Raw genomic sequence first — 25510 nt, forward strand, 5'->3', positions numbered from 1 at the left:
GTTAGATGACCCATTCCCTGTGGACATGTTAAAAGTTTTGCCCACCTAGAGATAATAGTTTATCGATGACTCTTTTCTCAGATTTCATTAGAAGAGCCAATTAAATATGGCTTGAGAAGCTAGGGATTAAAGTGTCTGGGACAAGCATATAGTCTCCCTCTAGGCCGGAATGGAATCTATTCCCTAAGAAGTAGCCTTAGCTCCATGTATCTAAGGCCTTAAATATTCTAAAAGTTAGAGAAACAGCATGTACTAAGCGTATACTAGGCCAAGCTCTGTGGTAGGTGTTTATATATGTTCTCTCCTGCCATCTTCATAACAATTCATTGGAGTATTTTTCATCTCATTTCATGAGTGTGGAAACTCAGACACATTGAGGGAAAGTGACTTAAAGTGTAATGCAGTTAGTGAGTGAGGGAGGTAGGATTTAAATTAGTCTGCCTGCCTACATGCAAGACTGATCTTTTTGTTGTATCTTATAAATGAAGTATGAAGGACTCCATGGCTCCAAAGAACTTAAAAAGATCAATGCTAGGAGACAGTGGATGGATGACCGCGGGGGTGGGTATCTCAGAGAGGAGATGTGAGCAGTTGTGGTTTCAACACCTGGTCATGCATTAGAATCACCAGGGATATCGGGGATATAAAAACATTTATTTTGAAAAAGATTTTCAGGTGACTTCTCTGTAGGCAGCCTGTCAATTATCTTCCCTTCCATTCAGGACGGGGAGCAACTCAGAATGAGGGGTTAGGCCCAGAAGTAACAAACGGAAACACAGAGCCCACAGGTAGCAACCCGAAACTCACTGGCCATGAGTCTAAAGAAATCTGGGCTTCATGCAATTTGTATCAAACAAGTTTTCTCTTAAATTTTATTTCTAAGCTACTAATCTTTTTGAGGTACTGAGGTGTCATTCCCTGCATTATGAATGTGTCACGGAATCATAGAAAACTAAAGGTGGAAGGGACCTCAGAGATTTTCCCCACACCCACACTGCTTTGTGAGCTGAGCAGACCAAGACTCAGAGGGGTAAATGGCTTGTCAAAGGTCACAAGAATCCGGGCCTGGGTCTTAGTCCACTGCTCTTTCCACCAAGCAATTCTGCCTCCCCAGGTATTTTTCTCAATCTTGTCAGTCATCCTACTGATAAAACTTGGTATTCCCTGGGTTTAGTTTGGATGTCCAATTTTGCCTACCTACAGCTGTCCCCACAGACTCTGAATACTGAAAAAGCTACTCCCTGTCCACACTGTTTTAACGATTAGGTTTCTTCAGCAAGCATAAGACCCTAGCTTGGTTTTAAATGTCAGGAATTTTCTGTATTTCATTTTCATTTTAAAGGTTACTCTAATATAAATTTGGTGGGTGAGGGAGGGAGCGGAGCAGGCAGGCTCTCTCCAGCACTCATCTTGTTTCTTTAATGCAGTAACCCTTCCTTTAGGCCTCTTCATTTGCCTCTCAGACATATATTTAATTTTAAACAAACCATATTTTCTCATTTCTTTTCCCATTACACTTATGCCAATACATTTTGGAAAGAAAAATGAAGGAAATATTTGCCCCACCTAAACCATTCTGCTGTCCCCACAAGCATACTCTTCTGCTTTAAACCGCAATTCTATGTCAGTAGACTCTTCTCTAGGGGGAGTGTCCTCTCTCTGTGCCAGAAAGAACCAAGGCAAGCAACAACTGCACGCCAGTCTCTGACTTGAGGAGAAAGAAGAGAAATTGCATAGAGAGCTCATTCTCATCCTGGACCAGCTGCCACTCATCTCTTTTCCCTTATTTCCTTTCTTTGTTGATAGTTGGGCCAAAGAATCAGGCCATATTCCTTCTGCTGCATCTTTATGTAGAGAGCTGTGAGTGATAGGATTTCAGCCTCCTTTTTAAAGGGGGGGGGGGGTTATTTTTATAAAGGTAAAGATTATTAGCTCCTTTAATACCTTCCCTTTCATCTTTCTCCCTTCTTAAAAGACTCACTTTCCTTCAAAACATCAAGGAATTATTTTTAAAAAAGAGGAAAATACATTGGAAGATCTAGGATCTCGTTAGATGCTATAATTCTACTGCCCTTTGATAAATGGGAGCGACTGTCTCAGAAATTAAAGTTGTTGAGGTTCTTCACACACCAGTCCCTACTTGTCATGGAATCCCTTGCCTGAAATTTTACTTTAAAACCATTAGTGGGGAAACACAAGGAATTCTGATAAATACAATAAAAATTCAAAATTCAAAAAAAAAAAACCACTGGGCAGAGGCTCTGATTAAAGCATATCATCTAAAGGATGAATTTAAATTTACTTTAAAATATTCAGTTCATTAAAGTAACATGACCTCATATTTCAATTAGGACTATTTCCTTGGACTCAGCGTCACAATGCTAAGTTACAGAAGAAACCATAGAGAAGAACATGACTTTGGGGAGATATGGTCTTAAGAGATGGAGACTGGAAGGAAAGAATACGGTTCTGTTTTTCCAGTTTTTTTTCTACCTCACCAATCCATGATTTAATCGAAATTCTTTTGTACCTGAATTTCAGCTTATCTCCTTCTTAGGACCATCCTCAGCAAAACTACGTAGTAGACATCAATTTATGATTTGTTTTCTAATAACAGACAACTAGTATCTTCACAGCCTTCAACTATACCCACAAACCCATTTTCCTAAGAAGCTGACAAGTGTATGCCCTGTGGGCTTACCTACCCTTCTCACAGATGAGCAAAGCTATTCTTTGGAAAGGGAAGGGAGTACTGTTCTCACCTCTCCTCCATAAGCCTTGGGTCAACTTGAGAAGAGGTATATCTGGAGTGAGAGCTGGGTATAGTGATGGAACAGAGCTTAGAAATCTAAGAGGCAGCAACCAAGAAAAAACTGAAACCAAACCTGGTAAATTAGACAAACCAGTCATGATTCCAAACGGGGTGATGAATGGAGGAGGAGAATCCAAGGAGGCAACAGGGTGACTGGAGCCTGGGGAAGCCACCTGAGAACTACAGGGTTCAAAGCATAAAGTGGTAGATGGGACCTGGGATAAAGCAGAGCTTGGATGCTCTTACTATGGTATCTATGGGTGGGGAGGTGTCCTTAAGTTGTCTACTGGGCTTGCCCCACCTATTCCATCTGTGCTGGTAATTAAGCTATAAACCCTCAGCTCCAAACCCATCCTTCCATATTCCTCTCTGTGGTGCTGGGCTGGGGTCCTGCTGACTACATTGCTCTGTTGCCAGCAGTTTCCCTGTTATGCTCAACCTATAATATGTGATACTATCAGGCAATAATCTGGGAAAATGATCACTTCTTTGAGTCTCAGCTACCAGACATAAAGTGGGGATAACAGCCACGTCACTGGGCTATTAGTATTAAACAAGCCCACTCAGCACAATTCCAGAGTAAGGACTCAGTACATAGAGGGAAAGGAAGGGGTGAGTTTCCCACCCTAAAGAGGACTGACCCTTCAATCGGTCAGGGCCCAGGATCAGTCAGGATCCCGTCAGGGAAACAGGAAACACACCAGTTATTTTACCAGAGAGAATTTAATACAAAAAAAAAATGGTTCAAAAGACATTGGAGGACTGGAAAAGCACAGGGAAGACACTAAAGTAACACAGAAATGGCAGGGAGCAGCTTCCACCCTAGACTGGGAAAACAAAAGGAAGGGGTTGAGGTTATTAGCACACAGAAGCCTGGAAGTGGGAACTGGGACCCATGTTTATGTGGAAAGGATATTGGGTGCCTCAGAGGAATGTGGGTGAAAAATAAAATGAAATCAACCACTACTGCAGGATGGGGCTGATGCTGGGGTAAGACTGTAATGATGTTTTCCTTTTCACCTCTACTGCTAGGGAGCTCAGAGTCCAGTGGGTAGCCCACCTTCACCAAATGAGCAGGACTTTGTGGCATTAGGGCTGCAATGATTTTTCTCGCCTTACTTTATCTGTGATCATTTTATTTCAATACATTTTACATTACATTATGTACTTTGTAAATCTCCTCAAAGCCTACTGGAAGCTCCTAGAATATTTCCACTTCCATCTACATGACCTTCACCTGTATCTTCATCGATACATTTGCCTATAACGTTCCTGCCTCCACTTACACTTCATTTCTGCTGCCATGTATGTCTCATCTATAACTCTATCTACAGTTTATCCAAATCTGTAACGATGGGGGAGAAAAGGACAGTCCACTCCTGTCTTTGTAGTTTAAGTTGTGTGTTTTTAACCCAAAGTTGAAAGTGTAATTAGGAAGCTTTTAACATAAAGACAGCTTACATCTTCTCTTCAATCTCCACTGTGCTTCCATAAGAAGGCAGGCATTGACAGAGGTACTAATGGGCTTGTGATACAGAACCCAAAACTTTAAAAGTTCTAACCCATCAAGAAATCCCATTCATCATATCATTTTTGGGAAAGGATATAAAAAATGAAATGTCAGAGCTATAATGTCAGGACTGTTTGAAATGTCAAGTGCTTATTGTTGCACAGCCTGGCTGTCTGCTGTTCTGATCAAACCTCCAACTGGCATAATAATTACAGATGATGCATCGCATTTTCATGCACAATTGGACCCAGATTTATAACAAATCAGATGGAAACATTCTCATTGCCCAGCTGGAAATTTTCTCCTTTTACTACATAGTTTAAGACTTTTCCTTCAGAGCAGGACATTACTACTGATTCAAGACAGCGTCCAGAGTAAGGGAGGAGAAAAAGGGCAGAAAAAAAAAAAGTTTCTCAACAGACCAGAACTCAGTCACTTATAATATACAGATGCGACAAGAGCCATGAAGCAGCAAACACATGTGCCAAATGCACGTTTAATCTAAGAATGCTCAACTGTGGAGACACGGCCCAGATAATCCAGTTCTATTTCAAGATGCAGACCAATTTAGGTGGGCAAGAAAACATACGCGCGAGCTCTATTTTGAACTGATAGCTATGGAGGTAATCCTTCAGTTTAATCACACCATTCTAATCTGTGGAGAGAGGACTAATGTATAAACAGAAGCAACATTGCTTCTGTCTAGGATCTTTGTGACAGTCTCTGTGGGACTTAAGTGGGTTATTCATAAGCGGATACCAATGATAATAAAAACCTGAAATCAATGGCATGTATGTACAGAAAATCACATTTCTTCTCTACTGAAAGTTTTGTATCCACTGAAAGCTGGCTAAGGCGTTCCCATAGCCACTTCATTTTCACCTTCCCTAGACAAGCCTCGTCAGATGGTTTGGAAGAAGCCTCTCTCCTATGTCTGTCTGGCTGTTTCCCATCACAGATTACTTTCAGTACATTAGAAAGGTCGAAACTCTTGGAAACAACCTCCAGAAGATGCTATTCTTTTTCCATGCCATTGATAAATTCTTCTAAAGTCAATTCTCCCAGGAAATAGTAAAAGAACAATTAGCAAGAGCCTTTGTCTAATACCACCCACTAGCATATACAATATATTCACTGGCATTTTTATTGACATTCTTCTTTTTATATCCTTTCATCTCAATCAGACTCTTAATTCCTTGAATATCCTTATATAGAAAAGCATTCAATGGTAGGGTTGTTAGGTGAAAATACAGGTGACGAATAAAATCTCTTTTCATTTTGAGTTGAGAACATCAGGTAATGTACCTGTGTTCACATATACATTTACATCTCTACACGATATTGATTATTTGACTTTTAATCTTGAAGCTATGACCAAGTCATAGGAGCATGAAAATTGCAGACTTCTAAGGTCAGAAGGAAATGACTGTTTGCAAGGCTGTTTTCAATATTCTTCTCCCTGAGGAGATAATTTCAAGGACCATCCAAAGCTGTGCAGAAGGTTAAACATTTATTCATTCCCTAGTTCTCCTCTCCCTTTCTGATTTTTTGATTTCTCATTGTATCACCTTGACTTAAGCCTTAGGTCTATGCTGACCAGCCCAGTGCTATAAAACTATCACCTTATACCCGTGGGCACCTGCTGCCTTGTTTCCCACTACCCTCATCCTACAAGACAACTTTTCAACATTTGGGGGTTGGGCATGAGTGGTTCCCGATTTAAATCATTTGGATTGTAATTATGGGCACATTCAAGTGGAAAGGTACAGATGAATTTTCTGATCTTAAGGAGATTGTACTTAATAGGGTTTGTGGCTTGGTGGGAGTTCAACCAAGGACAAGCGAAGTACACTGAGTCACTAACTAGAGAACATGCCCCTGAGGCAGAAAGTCAGCAGGAAGTGAAAGCAAGTGTTATACTGTCCCTGTACTTTTTAATGAATAAAGACAAATATCTAAACGCCACAATAGTGGCTCAAATATAAAGAGCATAAATCATCACATTCTCATAAGATACTTTCCTTTTGGTTTCCATGGCAAAATACTAATATATGTTTTGTCTTTTTTTTTTTTTTTTTTTTTTTACAGAGAAATCTAACCTTTGTTCCTTATGTTTTCCTTATGCCAAAGAAGTCTGTGCAAAACCCCGGTAACAGCAGGTAGGATTAGAATTCCCTATGTATCCCAGGGAACGTCAGGGGGATCATAACTAACAGAAGAATAACCATCTTTTGCACAGGGAAAACACACTGCTAAGTTCACAACCCAAAAGATTTTTCAAACTTCTAGGGACTCAGCATGACCAACAGAGAAGTGGGAGTGGAGATAGGGGAGCTGAAATCTGTTTTGACCACTTAGTTATAATAACACTTCTCCATTCTCAGTGCTGGCAAGGAAAGAAGCTGTATCGGAAGGTGCTGTGATATAGTTACCTGTGTTGAAAAGCAATGAAGGTTACTGATGTGGAAAAGAGAAAAAAGAAAATGCTTTTTGGGGATTTTTTTTATTGCAATATAATTGACATATTAGTTTAAGGGGTGCAACGTAATTTGATATGTATATATTGTAAAATGATTACCACAGTAAGTTTAATCAATATCCATCACCTCACATAGTTACAAATATTTTTCTTGTGGTGACAACTTTTAAGATTTCCTCTTTCAACAACTTAAAAGATGGAATTTTTTTGCTGATGTTTCATCACGTTTTTCAAAATACCCATGAACTCTGCATATTTGCTTTTTCCACGTTATCACTTACCAAAAAATAATTTCTCTTTTCCAAATTAAGCCAACCTCTACCTATAGCAACTTATGCTTACTATTTCTAAATATTTATTTTGAAGTTTTCCTCGCTCTTTTCCTTCTAAGTCTTAGCATTCATTCATTCACTCTCCGAACATTTATCAAGCCCTGACTACAACTGCCATTTCCTTCACTACACGGCCCCACCAGCACAGCCAACCAGGGTTGTGAACGTGGAAGGTGCTCAGAAATCCTAGGCTGACGAATTGCTTTCCTTCTTCTGATATTCTTACACATTGCTTCCTAATCCTCTTCAGTTTGCCTGTGGATTTATACCCAGACAAATTAGAAGGTTGGTTTCTGGGTCTCCCTAGAAAGGACTGCCTGTGCAGATCCAGAAGTTTCCCATCAAAAGATCGACCAGCCAAGAGCTGAAGCTGCTGAGAGATGATTGAGCTGGAGATCATGGGACTCAGAAGGACCTAAAATGATGTCTGAGTTTTCATTATTTTTTTTCTATTTAAAAACACATATCAATCTTTGTAAGGCATAATTCAGAATTGCAGTTTTCATATGTTGAAATATACATATGCACATAATTTATATCCACGTTATTCAGGGCTGTTTGTTGTGTTGGTGAACACATTCGCTACTCCTGGGGACTCTGAAGTTCAGTGTTATGGATGCTTTTTCATTACTCACTACCAAGTTCAGCAGTTTTATTGGTGATAGGACAGCTACTCGAATATTGTCTTTAGTCTTGTTTTTGCAATCTGGTTATTTTGTTGATATTTATGGATCATGTATTTCTTCCCATTAATATCTTAAATGTTTTTATAACATTACCAAAAAATTGTCTCTTCCCTCCAAAAAGTCAATATTTACTGTACACGTTCACATTAGCATTTCTTGCTCTAAAGACGTCAACCTAGAAAAGAAGCCAACCTGTGTCAAGGAATTGTTTTTCAATTCTTTCAAATAAGAACTTCATGAAAATTTGTGCTGGGGCTGGGAAATTAGCAAAGGTGGGACTGGAGCGTCTCAGGAGATGAGAATGACCAGATTTTCAAGGGAGGATGCAGGATTTTAAATGACAAGTTCTGTATTCATTAGCAAGGTGGCACTAGAGGCATTTAGCAGCATTTTATAGCAGCGTGTTAAAAGCTGCCGTTTTTTCTTTTTTATAAGGAAACTTGATTCCCTATTATCTTCTGGTAGTTCCCAGTTTCCCAGTTTGATTCCATGGTGTTCCAGTCTAAAACACTGGTCTTTCTGGTTAGTCGCTCAGTAAAAGGTCTTCCATTATGTTCTGTCTCTGTTTTCTTTTACTCCAAATATCTGCTCAATAATCTTTCATTTCCTCTCTTTTCACTTTCATGGTTTATTATTATGAGCCACTTAAGTCTCCTTTGTCCCTGGGCTATTTGGCGCTTTGTTGTCTGGACACTTTCTGCTCTTGAGGTTGTAAACAGTATCTATAAATCTTCCTAAATCATGTCAAGAACGGCTCCTAAGCGGCGCATGGTAGCATGCCAATTGCTGTACTTCCAAGTAAAGTCTGCAGAATTTCATGCTTGATCATGTATCCTGACTTGTCTTGAGGTCCCTTCTGTTTTCATTCTTCTATAATATTGAATGTTGAGCTTCAATTTTCTGTCCTTGTGATTCTCTTCAGGATCTCCTTCCTGGATGCTTTTGTTCATAAAATAAAAATAAAAACTAACTTGTTGAATTATAGCAATGATACATGCTCATGGTAAAAAAACAAAAACAAAAACAAAAAACAACTAACCCTACAGAAAAGTGTAATAAAAAGAATCTCCCTTTAACCTCTCTCTGGCCCCCCAGTGCTACTTTCCACTGGTAATTAACTTCTGCTAATCGATCTGTGTTTATATTTTGACATTTGCAATGCATTTTCAAATATATGTTAATTTCCAAACTTGTCTCCTAGAGGCCTTTCTTCCTACAGATAGCACTGCATATTGCTCGTTTCTTCTTTATTTCTTCATTAGCTTTTCATATGACATCTTAACAGACACTCATTCATTTTACAACTATTTATGGAGCACCTATTATGTGCCAGAAAGTGTGAGAGAACAGGAAATACCAAAGTACATAAAACAGAATAGCTCTTGCCCTCATGGAGTTTATGTCTCTTCATCACTTTATTATCTTAGCATTAACCCTATACCTCTCTTTTGATTAATCTTCTAACTTTGATTTGCTAATGACCATGATAATTATGTCTAGAATTCTATAGCTATTGTGTATTTTTCTGTTCCAACAGATTTGATGTTGGTCATTCTTTTACAGACAATTGGCATTCAAAATGGGATTTTCATATATGTTCCTGAAGTTGTTTTGGTTGTATCTGGGTGTGCTGGGGAATCTTTGGTTTCAATATTCATTGGGTCACCAGATACCAATGGTGTGCTTGCTGCTTTTTATTTTGAGAAATCAAAAAAGATATATGGGGCTTCCCTGGCGGCGCCGTGGTTGAGAGTCCGCTTGATGATGCAGGGGACATGGGTTCGTGCCCTGGTCCGGGAAGATCCCACATGCCGCAGAGTGGCTGGGCCCGTGAGCCATGGCCGCTGAGCCTCCGCGTCCGGAGCCTGTGCTCCGCAACAGGAGAGGCCACAATAGTGAGAGGCCCGCGTACCGCAAAAAAAAAAAAAAAAAAAAAGATATATGTTGGCACATAGTCAATGCTATTCTGGTACACCTAATCAAACATCTCCATTTCTCCCAACACTGATGTTTCGATAACAATGATAACAACAGAAACCTTATTTGAGGTATATACTTAGGCTCGTACAACTGCAAATATTCTCTGTGATGCTCACTCTCCCTTTACATGTGAGTGAAGCACTTTATTCTCCTCTGACAAATACTGGCAAAGTCCTTTTACACTTCTGCAAATATCAGCCCTCTATGTCTTCATTACTTTCTCTTCCTTGTCCAGATCTGGTGCACTGAGCTGTCTGTGTTCAACAGAACAATTTTAGCATCTTTTTTCTTGATACATGGAATGGCCCAGCTGTCCCTTGACGAGATAATACAACAGTCTCCAATAATTTCCATGTAAAAGCAAGTTCTATCAGTTTTAATTCCGTATATGCATTTGCCAAGAAACAGTGGTTCATTGTTACTCCAGAGTGCAACTAGTTTATTTGATATCTCCATTTTATAAAAGTCAATATTTTTTCTTAAAATATAAGTTTTTATATCAGAGGAAATGATTTGTGCTATTAGATCTGTAAACTGTGCAGAAATCATAATGTATCCTCTTCCTTCTGAGATACTCTTACAGGTCAAAGATCCTAGTTCCTGAACTGCAGGTAACCTCAGTTGCCTGAGTCCAACACTTTCTCTCTTTCAGATTCGCATCCTTTTTCAACTCAGCTCTTTCTATTTCTAGGCCCCTTCCAACTACATTCCCCATTTTATTGGTTCCTTATACTTTGTCTTGAGGAACCAGCACAGATAGGAAACAAAAAGTCTTGCACAATTTTCTGTTTTCTGGAACATGTTTTCCGACTCCTCAAACTGAGCCACCCTCATACTTCTCTATGGGAAGTCACTTTTCCTATTCCCCCACCCGCACCCTGCCAGCACAACAAGCAGGATCCATGGATATTTTCAAACATTCTTGACCTGTCCTTTTGAAATTCACTTATGATGCTAAGTCTTAAACGTTCATGATGTTCCGTCTACTTCCAGAATACTCATCCTTTGAGCAACAATTTTGACCCTGGGTTGAATGGTTTATCCTCTCTACTCCAATCCCTGCCACCCTGCAGCACCTCTGGGATTAAAAATGAAAACAGGGGCCTCCGTGGTGGCGCAAGTGGTTGAGAGTCCGCCTGCCGATGCAGGGGATACGGGTTCGTGCCCCGGTCTGGGAGGATCCCATATGCCGCGGAGCGGCTGGGCCCGTGAGCCATGGCCGCTGAGCCTGCGCGTCCGGAGCCTGTGCTCCGCAACGGGGGAGGCCACAACAGTGAGAGGCCCGCATACCGCAAAAAAAAAAAAAAAAAAAAAAAAAAAAAAAAAAAAATGAAAACAGAACACAACAAAATCTCTGGCATTTCTCCTGTTTGATGATTACCATTTTCAGATGCATATTCCAAATAAAGTTTTCACTGGTCTCACCGGGCCTTCCTCTCTCCATTTTTCTGGTTCTTTTCTAGCTTTACTTAGCCTCCTTATCAACTCTGGGTGGTCTGAGTCTGTTCCTCGCAAGCTTTCACATGAACTGACTTGTTTTATTCTCCATCCATATAGACCCAAATAGGAGTGAGGACACCAAATGGCTTTGATCTTGGTAAACCAGTAAGTGAGCATACCGACTTCAGACTGAGATGAGGATGAGGTCCTTAAGAGGAAGATCGATGCTCTTGATACATTTCCAAATTGCTTTTCTGAGAATTATACTCTTGTCCAAATGTTTGGTTCACTCATAGTGGTGATTTTATTTGAACTTCCTCCCAGCCTCCTTCTCCTCACATCCTGCCAGACTGAGCAGCCAGTCTGACTAATACAAACCTCCACGTGAGTCTCTACTTCTCTCCAGTGTCCACTACAAGAAGTGATGCATGGCCAGAAGGTTGAGTCTGTGGATTGATGACACCCATGGCTCCCAACCCCTCCAATCTATCCCCTGCCTCCAACCCTTTTTAATCTTACTAACGTCGTATTTTCCACAATTCCAAGCTTTCTGTTTCTCAAGGATCATCCCTAGATATGATGCCTCAATCTCAAATCACTATGCACATCTGCCAGTTTACAGGTTAAAGCCATTTGGTGTAAGCACCCTCCCTTCTCACTCCTACCTCTGAAGAAGTGTACCTTCTCTGAGATAAAGAGGAGACCAGAGTTTCAGGTAAAAAAAAGCAGCTGAAGAAATGAGCAGAAAGAGTAGAAATGTAGAAAAGATAGAGCAGAAGTGGAGGCAAGTGTGTACAACTCTGTCCAGAAATGTACTGTCAAAGGGAAGGAAAAATCTGATAGAAGATGGCATAATTGAAGTTAGGAGGGAAAACAAGTTTATTCGTAAGTGGATGAGAAGCCTCCAGTAGAAAGAAATTCCCAGAGCACACAGCAGAGGGCACTTCATCTCCTATTCTCCAACTTTTTTTTCCTTTTCTCTCCCTTTACTCTTCTTTATATATACCAAAGTCTCAATCCCTGTGCATTAAGTGCAAATATGATCAATAAATATTTATTCAATTCAATTGTATCAACTGGAGAATATTGCACCGGTCAAATGATGAAGCCCCAGTGATATTACAAGTGGGGTTTGCTTGAAAGGTTCATGCTTTTGTCTAAATGGGGCATCTCGCACACTAACTCCTGCTCAGTAAGAAAAGTGAGACCAAGGTGAGTAGCTACTTTACTGTCATCGTTTGTATTGATCTTATGGAACACCAAGTTGGTAAATCCTTCAGGATTCAGAGTTTGATGGCCATTGAGGGCTGCAAAGAAACTAAATCAGAGAGTTCAACTCTTCTGGAAGCAAACTCATTTTGTGACATTTCTTACCCCAATGTGACAGAATTGGAGCAATTGTTTATGTCAGTTTTGCTATCCAACCTGTTTCAGTTGTTAAAAACAAATAAAAAGATTGTATATCAGTTCTGGGTAATGAGGCTTGGAAATTAAATGAACTGAGTATAGTCTAGGTTTTTTCTACAGAACAAAGGGATCCATTCAACATATTAAGTAACAAAAGATTCTAAGAGCCCACTGGAGAAAACATCGAAGTGTTAACTGTCATCAGAATTCTGGACCCAGAAAACAGTGTTCTCATTTTAGACTAATTATCTTTGATCTTAAGATGAATATAAAAGGATGTTCTGTAAGTATCTAATGCTTCCTCTCTGGCTTCTGCCACTGGCACCTTTGGGGGTTTTTTTGTGCCCTTTTGCAGAGTGATCAACTGGGAAGACAGCTATGCATGCCTTGGAAGGACACTGAATTTCTCACACTCCGCCAGCATCTTTTCATCATTAAAAGCTATCAGGGGGCGCAGGGAAAATGACATTTCCAGCTTTCCTAGAGAGACGATTTAACCACCCTTCCTCCCCCCCACCCTTGCCCCAGGTGATTAAATTAAATGACTATATTTGATGTAGAAATTCCTAATAAAATGAGAGAGAGACAGAGAGAGAATGGATTAGTCATCTGGGAATTTGAACATAACTATCCTGATTGAACATGAAGGAATCTTTAGAAAAACTGCTGGCAACATATTTCAATTAGAGGCATTGTCTTAAATAGAACTCTCTCTCGCTGCTTCCCAAGCATTACTAATCCTGAATCCAATGATCAATCATAATTAACAGTGGCAAAGCACCACTCTTGGCCTTAGCAAGCTAAAATCTCACAGTTAAATAATACTTACAAAAGTAACGGTTAGATACAGGTAGCCTATTAGATGAAAGTTTTTAAGGTTTCTCAGTGTCTTTGCAGAGGCTCCAAAAGCCTCGAAAATTTGGCTAGGCATCCAGTATTCCCACATCCTGAAGTGATACTAGACTGCATGCATAAGTCATAAGAAAAGATTATGAAATTTCTAGAATTTGTCCATCACCCAACTCCAGGCAATATAAGTGAGAGTGAAGGATTGACTGGAAGATTGTTGAGGCCTAAGAGGATAATAATTTGAAGAGAGTTGTCATGCCTCATATTTTCCCTCTTCTTCTAGGAAAAGCATGGGGGTGGGGGGAATGGGCAAGGAGGCGTGGTTTGTTTCCTTCTTTCCTTCCTCATTTAGTACATCTACTCTTTCTCCTGCATCTTACTAGGCCCTTCTCTGACCCCTCTGAGTGTGAACAGGAGGAGGGAGGAGAGAAAAGGGGACCAGGAGAGCCCTGACTTGGCAGGTACTGTCATGATCATATAGTTTTAGAGCTCTCCGGATAGCAGATGTTTAAAGACCACTATTTCTCTGAGGCCTCCCACCCCCTTTTCACTACTGAGACTCTCCTGCAACTCCCTAGACATGAATCACACATTTTAAAGTATGTGAAATTCATGCATGTTGTTGTACATAGCAATAGTTTGTTTATCCTCTTGTTTTCTAATATATCATTGGGAAAATATACCACAAGTTAAAGCCATTCTACTGTTGATGTACATGAGTTATTTCCACCTTTTGGTTACTACAAAAATTGTTATGAACACTCCTGGTCAGGTCTTTTGATGATGATGTACACAAATTTTTGTTGAGCATATATGCAAGAATGGTATTTCTATTTCTACCTATTCCAGCTGATCCCTTGAGGCTCCCTCTACAGGCTCCAAGTCTGGGTTTCTAAACATCTGCACCACTGACATTTTAGACTCGACAATTCTTTCTTGCTCTGCATTGTGCTGTGCATGGTAGAATGTTTAGCAGCATCCCTGGTCCCTAAACAATAGATAGTAGTAGCACCACACCCTCCCCATCTCTCCAGTTGACAACCAAAATGTCTCCAAACTTTGCCAAGTGTCCCCTGGGGGAATAGGAGTGCAAAATCGCTCCTGGTTGAGAACCACTCTTCAGATCTACCTCCAGCTTTCTTCTTTTGAGGATTCTTGACTTCTCCAAGTGGCTCAGCTGGACAAGATCCAAGACAGCTCTCTGCCAGCTTCTTCTCTCAGTGGCTCATAGCTGATCCATGGAGAAACCCAAGCATCCTTTGTGCCAGAAGATTCCAGGAATGCATCCTGCTACTCTGCTGCCACGGTCTGCTCTTTAGATTTCTCATGTGTGACTCAAGCACTGGAACATCACGTTCCCCAAACTGCAGGGCACGCCACACCTCACTGGTCTCCTTAAGTCCTCATGCTACTGACGTGAGGGCTTTTACACAAGAAATCCTCTCCAGTAGTCCTCCAAAACCCTCATCTTGACTGTTTCATACCCTTAAAGTGAGATTAAGATGTAACTACTTCCAGGCTTCCCTGTTGGCACAGTGGTTGAGAATCTGCCTGCCAATGCAGGGGACACGGGTTCGAGCCCTGGTCTGGGAAGATCCCACATGCCGCGGAGCAGCTGGCCCCATGAGCCACAATTACTGAGCCTGCGCGTCTGGAGCCTGTGCTCCGCAACAAGAGAGGCTGCGATAGTGAGAGGCCCGCGCACAGCGATGAGGAGTGGCCCCGATTTGCTGCAACTAGAGAGAGCCCTCATGCAGAAACGAGGAGCCAACACAGCCAAAAATAAAAAGATAAAAAAAAGATGTAACTACTTCCATTGTAAATTCTGCCTATAATCTAGTATTTCCTTCGAATCTCTTGATGCCTGGGGCTGAATTCCATTTTAACATCCTGTTATCATATGTTGAGAGAACTTATGTTATACAGTATGTATTATTCTTTACCTTGTTTTTCTTTCATTTGCCATTATATAGAGAGTATGTTTGTAGACCACTGATTTTTTTTATAAGTACATATTCCATTGCATTAATTTTAAAATTACCCTCCTTTAGGTTGTTTTTTATTTTTACTATCTTAAATGATTTTGTGATGTAAAATCATAGAACGTTTGTCTTTGGCAACATTAATTATTATTTTTCCTGACCAAAAGTAAGTAACGTTGACTCTAAAAATGAAGATAAATTTTAGCCTGTTAATGCAGACCACCCAATTTCCAGGAATGTTATATCCATTTATGCTCCCTCCACAGTGTGTAAGGGCGCTCTTCTCACAGTGCCCTTGACAGAATTACATCTTCTTGTTTTTAATCTTTATTGATTTAATCAAAGACAAATAGTATCCAATTATTAAATTAATTTCTGCTCTGTGCTTTTATTATGTTTCCCTTTTATTTTGTTCTCTTTCTAAACATTTTAAGGAAAAACTCAACTATTTAATATTTCTCTTTCCTTGACTCACTAAGTTACACATTTTAACTAATGAAAACCTACGTAAATTTTCCTATAAGATTTAGAAAATAATAACTTTTATCCTTTTGTTCTTCCTAGTTCTGTTGAGAATCTGATGACCCTCTCCCTCCCCTGAAGAAAATGGATCACGTGCAGGCAAAATTTTGCCCTTGATTCCAAGGGGGTGGCCAAGGGTTCCTAAAGGCCATAGATCCATAGATCCCAGAATATGAACCCCTGATCTGAGTACTGCTTTGGAGGCACCCCCTAATACTTGTATGCTGTGTTACTTAATGTTTTTAAAATAAGTATATTTAAGAGGATATTTGAAAATTTACATGGGGTTGGGAATTCTCTATAGAATATTTTAGATTCCCAATTTTGTGTTGCAACATGTAGTATGTATGCAGTATTTCTGAATTTTAATGCTTACAAAGTTCAACTACAAAATATATCTTAATACTCTTCCTGATGAGATTAAACTGGAAGCAATATTAGTATTACAATACTCTTGAATTCTTTCCATATATTGGTTAACTATACATTTGCTAAAATAATTTTAAATTTTTAACAGCTTTGTCCATTTGTTTAAATATTCAGTCATAATTGTAGCTCTACCCATTGATTTTTCCTCGCATTTTTGCTAAGATTTATACTATGTATTATGTTTGGGACTCAGCTCCATCTATAAATGAGAGCATTTGGACCAGATCGTTTCTAAGATATCTGATTCTAGTTCTGATTCTGTGTTACAAATTCAGTGTATTACATTCATAATGTTTATTTTACTTCATATCTTTATTCAGGCACAGTATCCCACTTAATACTCTTTTACTCTGGGATCCATTTTATCTCATACCCTGGTAATCACTATCCTCATTCCACTGGCAGAGGGTGGGGGGGTAAGATTTATAAAGGAACTCCTTGAACTTTAGAGGTGGAAAGGATCTGAGATCCCTGAGCTATCTATTAGAAAATACTTTAGTCAAGCTCCCAGAAAGATTAGTTCCTCAGGTACCTTTAGTCTTTGTCCCTGTCTTTTTGCTACATAAACCATCTTGTATTTTAGCTGCTCCCACAGACTTTCTGCACCGAGGCAGAGAAAAAAAGATAAGTTGTTTTAGGACATCATGTTTATTTTTCATCTCAGTACCCTGCTAAATTTGTAAACTTCAGAGTGGACTACACCTAGAAGAAAATGCTGATACACAATTGCACATTCAGTAACCAATAGGATGGTGAAACTGACATTGCTTCAGCCATTCCAAATGTATATCCCGAGAATAGTCAACCACATAGGGAATTGTCACTGACTCCACAGGGAAGAAAACTGAATTAACTATATAATGTCCTGAAAAGGATACTTTAGTACTTCACTTACCACGAAGATGTTCAGTAGTTCCCTTTTGTCAATAGAACCATTTCCATCTGCATCATACAGCTTAAAATACCATTTTAAGTTTTGCTTCATTTTTCCTCGTACTAGATTTACAGCAGCAATACATCCATCCTATGGAAAGCAAGGTGGAAAGGGAAATAAATATTTAAGACCAATTATTTTTTATTTGCAAAGTCATCATTCATGAGCAGGACTGTCAGTACAATTTAATACAACCCACAAGACTTTGGCATAAAACTTCTCCCTGGCACTTAATTTTTTAAAATGGGTATAAAGTGTAAAGAAACAAGTAACTTTAAATAGGTGAGTACATTTTTAGAGAAAATGTCTACTTCTTATGACAAAAAAAAAAAAAAAGGTTCTGAAATGCCATGATGGAAGGCTGAGTTCTCACCACTGAGCACCCTACAGCAGTTGTCTTCTTCTGAATATCTTCAGGTTTTGTCGTCCACTCAGCGAGAAGACCAGGAATGAAATTTTAATTGAAGGGAAACATACCAAGTAGCTAAATTCTGTACTGTTTTAGAGAAACTGGTGGAAGTTTTTGGACTGCTAATCTCCAGGATTCCTTGTAATTGCATCATTTTCAGTATGAATCAAAATTTATTAGCCTCTTTTTTTTAAAAATTTTTGACCTCACAGGGGAGATCGAACCTGTGCCCCCTGCATTGGAAGGTGGAGTCTTAACCACTGGATCCCCGGGGAAGTCCCCTTATTAGCATCTTTTTTAATAATGATTTTTGTTATAGTCAGTCTTAGAAAAGATTGTTTAAGGGGTGCAAGCTTAGGTAGTTCCCCTCATTCTGTTTTAAATCTATAAAACATTCTCAGTTGAAAACAGAAACAGCCTGTGCCATTCTTAAGAATCATATACTTCCAAACCTGCTCAGCCAAATCCTCAGCTGTTTTGGGAAAGGTGGCCAGCTCTAGGGAGGTGTCTGACTCTCCGCTGTTTCTCCATGTGCTTTCAGCTGCTGATGGTAGCATCATCAGCCCAGGAAAACATGCTATCTGCTGCATTCTCTTTGGAATATTTGGGATATCAAGTCCTATTTACAAAACAGAATGTGATATAAAGTACCTCTTTCCCTTGGAAATAAAGGGCTTTAGGCTTATTGGTCTGTAAAGTGATATGTGTTTGATTTGAGTCTTAAGCTTTTAAGTCTAGTTCCCCCAAGTCTCTAAGAAAAGTAACTGAGAAACCACCAGCAGTTCTGGATGTGAAGCAAGCCTGTTTGGCTGGTTAATGCCTTTTTTTTTTTAAGTTGCTTTTTTTTTTTTTTTTTTTTTAAGACAACAACAACATCTCAGATATTGGAAGCCAGTGTGTTAATCACTATAGCATTGTCTTCAAAATGTATTACACTTTAAAATTTTCTACACTGTGGAAAGAAAGAAAAAAAAGAAAATATTTAAAAATCATTTCACTACCTTTGGGTATTAGATTTTTACAACAGGTATCTTTAGCCCATCAATAATTAATATGTCTTTTAAGAGATAAGACTTCTGCTAACAGATAGGAGTCTGGTAGAATGGTTTCCTAAAGGAAGTTGGCTCAAGTATCCAAAACGTTAAGTGGTTTTACCTTTTCTCCATCTGCCTTACTTATTGCTTGCTACCACTTCACTTATTAATCCCTAGCAGAGGTATGGCTGCGACAAGGGAAATACATTATTATAGAGTTGAAATTTATTTAAGATGAATATCATCTTCAAGATATCATCTCCAGATTTGGTGGGACATGATCATTACAGGACGGACAGGTGTGGAGGATATAAGCTGGGTGAAACAGTATCTAACCATGGGTACATCTGCTCCTAGGTCTTCTTACTCCTGCGTCTCCAGGGCTGACCAATCAATACAGCCATTTCCTGGGTAGTTATTGTGCATGTTTACCAAAAGGTCACAGAGGCATCTTCCCTGTGAGGACTGAGCTGGCAAGTTGATATTCTAGCGTTTCCACAAACTCATATATTTCACGATGATTCATTTCACATCGAGTCCCGCTTCAGGGATCACAATTTTCTGTGTCACCTGCATGATGAATGGCGACAGGCTAGATTGAGCAATGTTGTCTTTAGAAGTTTTGGTATTTTATGATGAGGCACAATGGGTGGGTGGTCCTAGCACCTTCCAATCAAGGCTCTGAAAGCTCTAGGCAAACCCTACCAGGAGACGAGCATAAATATTTTCATTGTGTGGTTTACAAATGGGCAACCTGGCTAATCTACAGCCAGAGTTGATTATGGGTGAGGAAACATTTCTACTTAGACAAATGCAGCCTCTTTCAAAGGCTCCTGCAAGCAAAACATTTCGTGTTTTCATTGCAGCATTCTGTTATGTAGTCAGGCAAATTAATCCTTACAATCCGCAGCCTACTACTCTTTTTTCCAATTATCGTCCTATTAAGATTTTGTAGAAATTTGCATTGTTGAGACAACCCCGGTTAATGTAATTTAATAGCTTGTGTTGGAGAGGGTTTTAGATAAATGCTTGTTCCGTAAAACAGAAAAAAAACAATTCTTGTCTTCAGTTGATCTATAGATTATAAAGAAGGGTGAGGGGAGATAAAGAGCCACAGAGAAGGCGAGATGTCTCTGCAAAAATGACTAGGAAGCATGCAATAGAAAATGTCTAGAGACTTTTCTTTGGGCCGATCCAAAGGAACACTGCTAAGATTATATTTCTGTGGTTGAGCTACAGGAGCCCCCATGGCACACAGAAATCTGGAGAAGTCTGACACTTACTGGCCTTGAGCCAGAATGGGGTTCATAAACACTCTGTGTCAGAATCATGTGGGGACAATGAAATATGCAGATTCCTAGACTCTGACCCCAACAATAGCATCAAAACTACTTGGGATGGGGGCTTCCCTGGTGGCACAGTGGTTGAGAGTCTGCCTGCTAGTGCAGGGGACACGGGTTCGAGCCCTGGTCTGGGAGGATCCCACATGCCACGGAGCAACTAGGCCCGTGAGCCATAACTGCTGAGCCTGCGTGTCTGGAGCCTGTGCTCCGCAACAAGAGAGGCCGCAATAGTGACAGGTCCGTGCACCGCGATGAAGAGTGGCCCCCGCCTGCCACAACTAGAGAAAGCCCTCGCACAGAAACGAAGACCCAACACAGCAAAAATAAATAAAATAAATTAATAAACTCCTACGCCCAACATCTTCTTAAAAAAAAAACTACTTGGGATGGGGTCCAAGAGGCTGCATAGTAAAATGCTCCTCAGGTGACTCTTGTGTATCCTAAGATCTGCGAACCACGGACCTATGCTGTTTTTCTTATCCGTGTCTCTTCGTAGGCAATGTTAACATCTAACCATCCCTCCAAGTGGCTCTTATCATTGTGGCTTACTCTCACATGAATTTAACCTTATTAAGACTAATTAGAAAAATTATGACCCACATGGTTCAGTCTCAGGATAATGACATAGTCATGAATACAGTCCAGCCATCAAAAATTAATTTCAAAATAACAGCAAGTCTTTCATTTCTGGAAAAAACACAACTTGCAAGACATTTACGGGTTTCTTCACAACACCGCCTTCCTCTCCCATCTGTTCCTCCACGTACACCCTGCTGCTCAGTCCTCAGCGATCTCCACGGCCCCATTCCTTCACTGCCAGCCCTACCATGAGAACATTTCATTCTTTTCTTCCACCAACTTCTCTCATAATTCTGCATCACAAAATCCTAAAAAATGAGTTTGGCAAGGGCAGGATCCTCCTTTGAGGTTGAAGGAGAGGAGAAAACTGGGTGCAGACAAAGCCATTCTGGTGAGCCTCAGGAAAGGAGAGTTTGGGAGCCTATGTACAAAAATAATTTTACTCCCAACGTGTTTATAGATTTATATATCTTGTTCTTAGGATGGAGTAGATTACAGGGAAGAGTTAAACAGGGGGTCAAGATATGGAAACATGACAGTTTCTCAGGTTCCTGAAGGAGTCTGTCTCCATTAATAAGTTATCATTTTGTAGAGGGGGGTTCAAATGAGAGAAAGAGAAAAAAATGCATGGAAACTTCAAATTTAAGCTTTCTCATGGTCTCTAAAATGTACAGAAAATATAAGGTATACTTTATATCTATAAAGATTAAAGATGTAAAAACTAAGTTTTTGCTACCACTAAAGAGATGAAATTTTAGAAGTCTAATAAAAAAAATAAGGAAATCAGTCATGTATTTTTGTGCAACGGGAAATCCACACGTGAATGTGTGATCTCCAGGTTATGTTCATGCCCTGCCATAAATCACAGTTGTTTTAAGAGTATAATCAATTTGAAATGAAGGTAGAAAGTTAAATTATAAAGCTGATATGCATATGAAGACAATTGTTTTATTATTTATTACTAAGTATAAGAATGACAATTAATATATTTTAAGAAAAGGTCGGGAGTAACCCATGTCCCAGTGACTGTGCTGGTCACTGTCCATGCATCTCTCTCATTCTAACAGCAGCCTTATAGGTAGCCTTATTATTTTATAGAAGAGAAAAAACTGATTTTCCGAGAGGTTAAATGAACTAGTTAAAGTAGCAAAACTGGGGTGTGGGTAGATCCAGGATTTAAGATCCAGTCAGCCTTCCTCTAAGACTTTTCTTCGTATCATCCAACATTGCCCTCAAAATTCATAACAATTGAATTCTCTTTCTGGAAGAGGTGTTTGTAGACTTGAATAGATGGGACATGTTCAATGCAGTGGGTTGTTGTGGATTCCTATGTGTGAACTACTTGGTAGTGCAATCATATAAGGTGAGCTAACTCAAGAGCGTCTGAAGATGCTGCACCTTGGAGCCTGTTTCCTTCATACCTGGTGCTGCCCAAGGTAAAGCTGGCCACGTGCTCTAAGCCACTTAGCCTAGGGGAGACTTGTGAGCCTCCACTGCCAGGCCTTCCCTCATCCTGCCACCGTAGCCATCTGGCTCAGCAGGACAGAAGGTGTCCATCCTCCTCTTGCCCTCTCCTGCTCCCATGTCTGATGAACACTTCTGTCCATCTGGAATCCTTAGCCCCTCTCTCCTGGCCCATGGTTTAGCCTCCAGCACCCCCATAGAGAACAGCCTCTCTCTGCTTACAGTTTCCCCTAGGAAGTGTTCCCAGCTGCTCCTCCAGGATAGCTGATTGGCTGAACCAGCACACAAACTGGTTCTCTTTCAGCCGATCCTGTTCTTAGTCTTCACCCACGCTCTTGGCTGGGAATCTAGAGCCTTCCTTTACTGTGCAGCTGGTTCTTGCTTTGGTTCAGCATTTCCCCCCTCTTCAGGCCTTCACACCTGCATTACATTCTGCATTACAGCCCTCACTCCTCCATTCTCCCCTCCCTATAAAACCTTTGGGTAAAATCTCACTGCAGATATCATCTGATAGGCTCAATGTGGTCCCGCCATCATTGTTTGCCTGAGTGACCTTGAGATACGTATATTGAGAGCTATCTCAGTATATTTGAGACATTCTCTTTAGGGTTTTGTCCCAATGATAGAACTATGAATTTATGATCTGGGTAATATCATTAGGGAAACTTGGCTTCATTTCACTGATTCAAATCATAGAATTTCAGTGGAAACAGTCCTTCATTTTGCAGATGAAAAATGGACTGGACTAGTAATAACAATTATAATAATAATCATGACGGCAGTGACAACTGTTGGTGTTGATGTAATCTTTGCTATACATATAGGGCCAGGCATCGTGCTTTACACATAGGAGCTCATTTAACCCTAACAAGGCCCCAACAGTATTAACCATGAAGCACAGCATCTGGGTTCTAGTAACATTAAGATCGTGGAAATATAAATGATTGTTATTACAACAACAACTAGCCATAAAACCTCATTTGTTCTAGTGCACCCTCAGGAAATAATCCAAATCCAGGACAAAAATCCAAACTTTAGCCCAGATTAAAACTATTCCCTTCCACAGCATTAACTTTCTGCTACTTTTCACAGAATCACCATCTGTGAAAAATTCATGAATCGTCACAGCCTCTAACCTAGAGACATTTAGATGTTTCCATTCTTTTACATGTGACACTTTTCAGTGACATTTTGCCAGCTGTGGCAGGTCAGTAGCAACATATGAATTGAAATTTCTGCCTGAAAATGGTTATTCAGATGGTCAGAAGGAAACCCAGAGAGTGAGTATAAGCACATTATATTGTTGATCAACAATTGTCAGTGATATTTACTTTGCATTTTAGGAATTGAAAAGAAAGTAGGCAATAAGGGCCATCTCTATCACATCAAATACATGTGAATACTTTTTAAATACTTTTGTGAATTTTTAAAACCTGTTAAGGGAAACGTGACGTTTGGCATTTACGACCTAGCTCATTTTCACCTACTGATACTTCTACTAACAGCAAACATAGTCTCTTTCAGCCATGGAATTGCTGGAATGTCCTGAGGAGAACCTTGCCTCTGTGACATGAGAAATATGATGCTGGCCTGGTAAATTGGTTCTGTAATGTGATTGGTATGTAGATCAGACACGGCTGTTCTTGTCTTGGCCGTGACTGTACAAAATTCGAGGATTCTAGGACAAAGCCATCTCAGACAAGGTCCTGACTGTTAACAGGTCTCCTGGGTATCAGGGAGCCTTGACCATCTGCCCCCAGAATGCAGCCAGCAGCATACCCGGCCCACGGTGAATTAGAAGCCAGTCTCGCATACGTTTGGGAGAAGGCAAGATAGTCGTCCAAGTTTGACCACCTGTGCACAAGCTAACTACAGAAGACCTGCCCCCAACTATAGCAACCACAGCCTTTCGCAAGGAACTTCAACTAGCCAGTGTGGGTTTCTTCTTATGAGCACATGTCTCCTTCAACTGATACTGCAACAGATAAAATAAAATCCAGTCTCACCCTAACTCAGTCAACCTGACTCCTAAGACTGTACTATTTCCCATGGAGGAGCCTGGACCCTAGTTCTTTAGTAACTAGGAGAGGTGGGGATGTGGACGACAGCAGGCTAGAAGGTGGAAAGCGTGTACCTATATAATTCCTGGCTTCAGCACTTTTTTTTCTTACTATAGCTGTATCTTAAAGAACAGTCAGAGGAACTGCTTCTGAATTAATAGTTTGGGACCCAGAATTCCCTTTTTATATGTATCCATGGTACACAGCTCTTTGTACCAATGGGCCTAGAACCCAGTTTTCTGCCACTCTGCAGGCTTTCTGGTATAACAGCAGTGCTGGCTGCACATTTGAACCCCCTGACAGAGTAAAACAAAACATCATTTTGATTCAGTTGGACTGAGGTGGCGACCCAGCCCCTGGTATCTGTAATACCCCCAGGTGCTTCTGTTACTGAACCAAACTTGGGTCCGCTCACCTGCATGCAGTAAATCCAATCTACCGATACCGCATTGTGCTGAAGGAAAGTGCAGGGTTTGATTGCCAAGGCCAAGCAAGGAGTATTAGCAGCTAATGTTCAAAAGACCTGAACTCCCCAGTGGATTTCAGGGAAAGGTTTTTAAAGACAGGGCGAGGGAGAAGGTTGCTGAGTGCTTGATCAGCTTGTGGACATACTCTAGTTAGTTGGTGGTGAGGTAATCCGAAGTCAACATCAACCTTCTAGTTCCAACCAATTTGGGGATCTACGTGCTTGTGGTCAGCATGCAGCTTAACTTCTTCCACCTGGTGGGCGTTTCAGTATCTGCCAAAGAGCTCAAGGGTATGGTTCAGGAGGAACTAAAGGTCTTTGACTTTAATGGCTAAGCTATTATTTTGTCTTGCTTGACTGTTTTCCTCTGTTTCTGCATTTTCTCACTTTTCTGATTAAATTTGCTCTTTGGAATCTGGGGAAGGCCTAAGAGGCTAAAGTTTTCTGTAAGCAAGAGGCAGGCAGAGAACATGGGGTGGTCTCTCCCAGGAAGGTCCCATAGGGTTCTACTCAGTTGCACCTCTAGTATGTAACCAGAATTGAGAACCACAATTCCAACAGATTTTGTTAAAATATGAGTTACAACAGCTTAAGTTTAAATGTACTGTACCTCAGCAAGTAGAGTTGGTATCTTTAACAGGTAAAAGCCTGAGACACTCAGCCAAAATGTTAATAATTGGTGCTATATGGGAAAATGCTTTGTATATTCTAAAGTGCTAAACAAATGAGGTATTTTTATTAATCACCAACAAATGTTTCCTCAGAATGTCTATACTGGGAGTTCTGAAGTTAG

The 25510-nt window shown here is 40.2% G+C and overlaps 1 protein-coding gene across 1 annotated transcript in view; it reads right to left on the reverse strand.

The window, feature by feature from the left end:
* Positions 1 to 5063: 5063 nt before the first annotated feature.
* The window catches only part of GUCA1C (guanylate cyclase activator 1C), a 32697-nt gene continuing 12250 nt past the window's right edge, over positions 5064 to 25510 (reverse strand). The window contains 3 exon segments of the mRNA XM_060098807.1: positions 5064 to 5384; positions 12470 to 12557; positions 17307 to 17452. Of these exon segments, the coding sequence (XP_059954790.1) occupies positions 5064 to 5384; positions 12470 to 12557; positions 17307 to 17452 (555 nt within the window).

The sequence above is a fragment of the Mesoplodon densirostris genome, chromosome 5 (genome assembly GCF_025265405.1).
Source record: "Mesoplodon densirostris isolate mMesDen1 chromosome 5, mMesDen1 primary haplotype, whole genome shotgun sequence".
Taxonomy (NCBI): domain Eukaryota; kingdom Metazoa; phylum Chordata; class Mammalia; order Artiodactyla; family Ziphiidae; genus Mesoplodon; species Mesoplodon densirostris.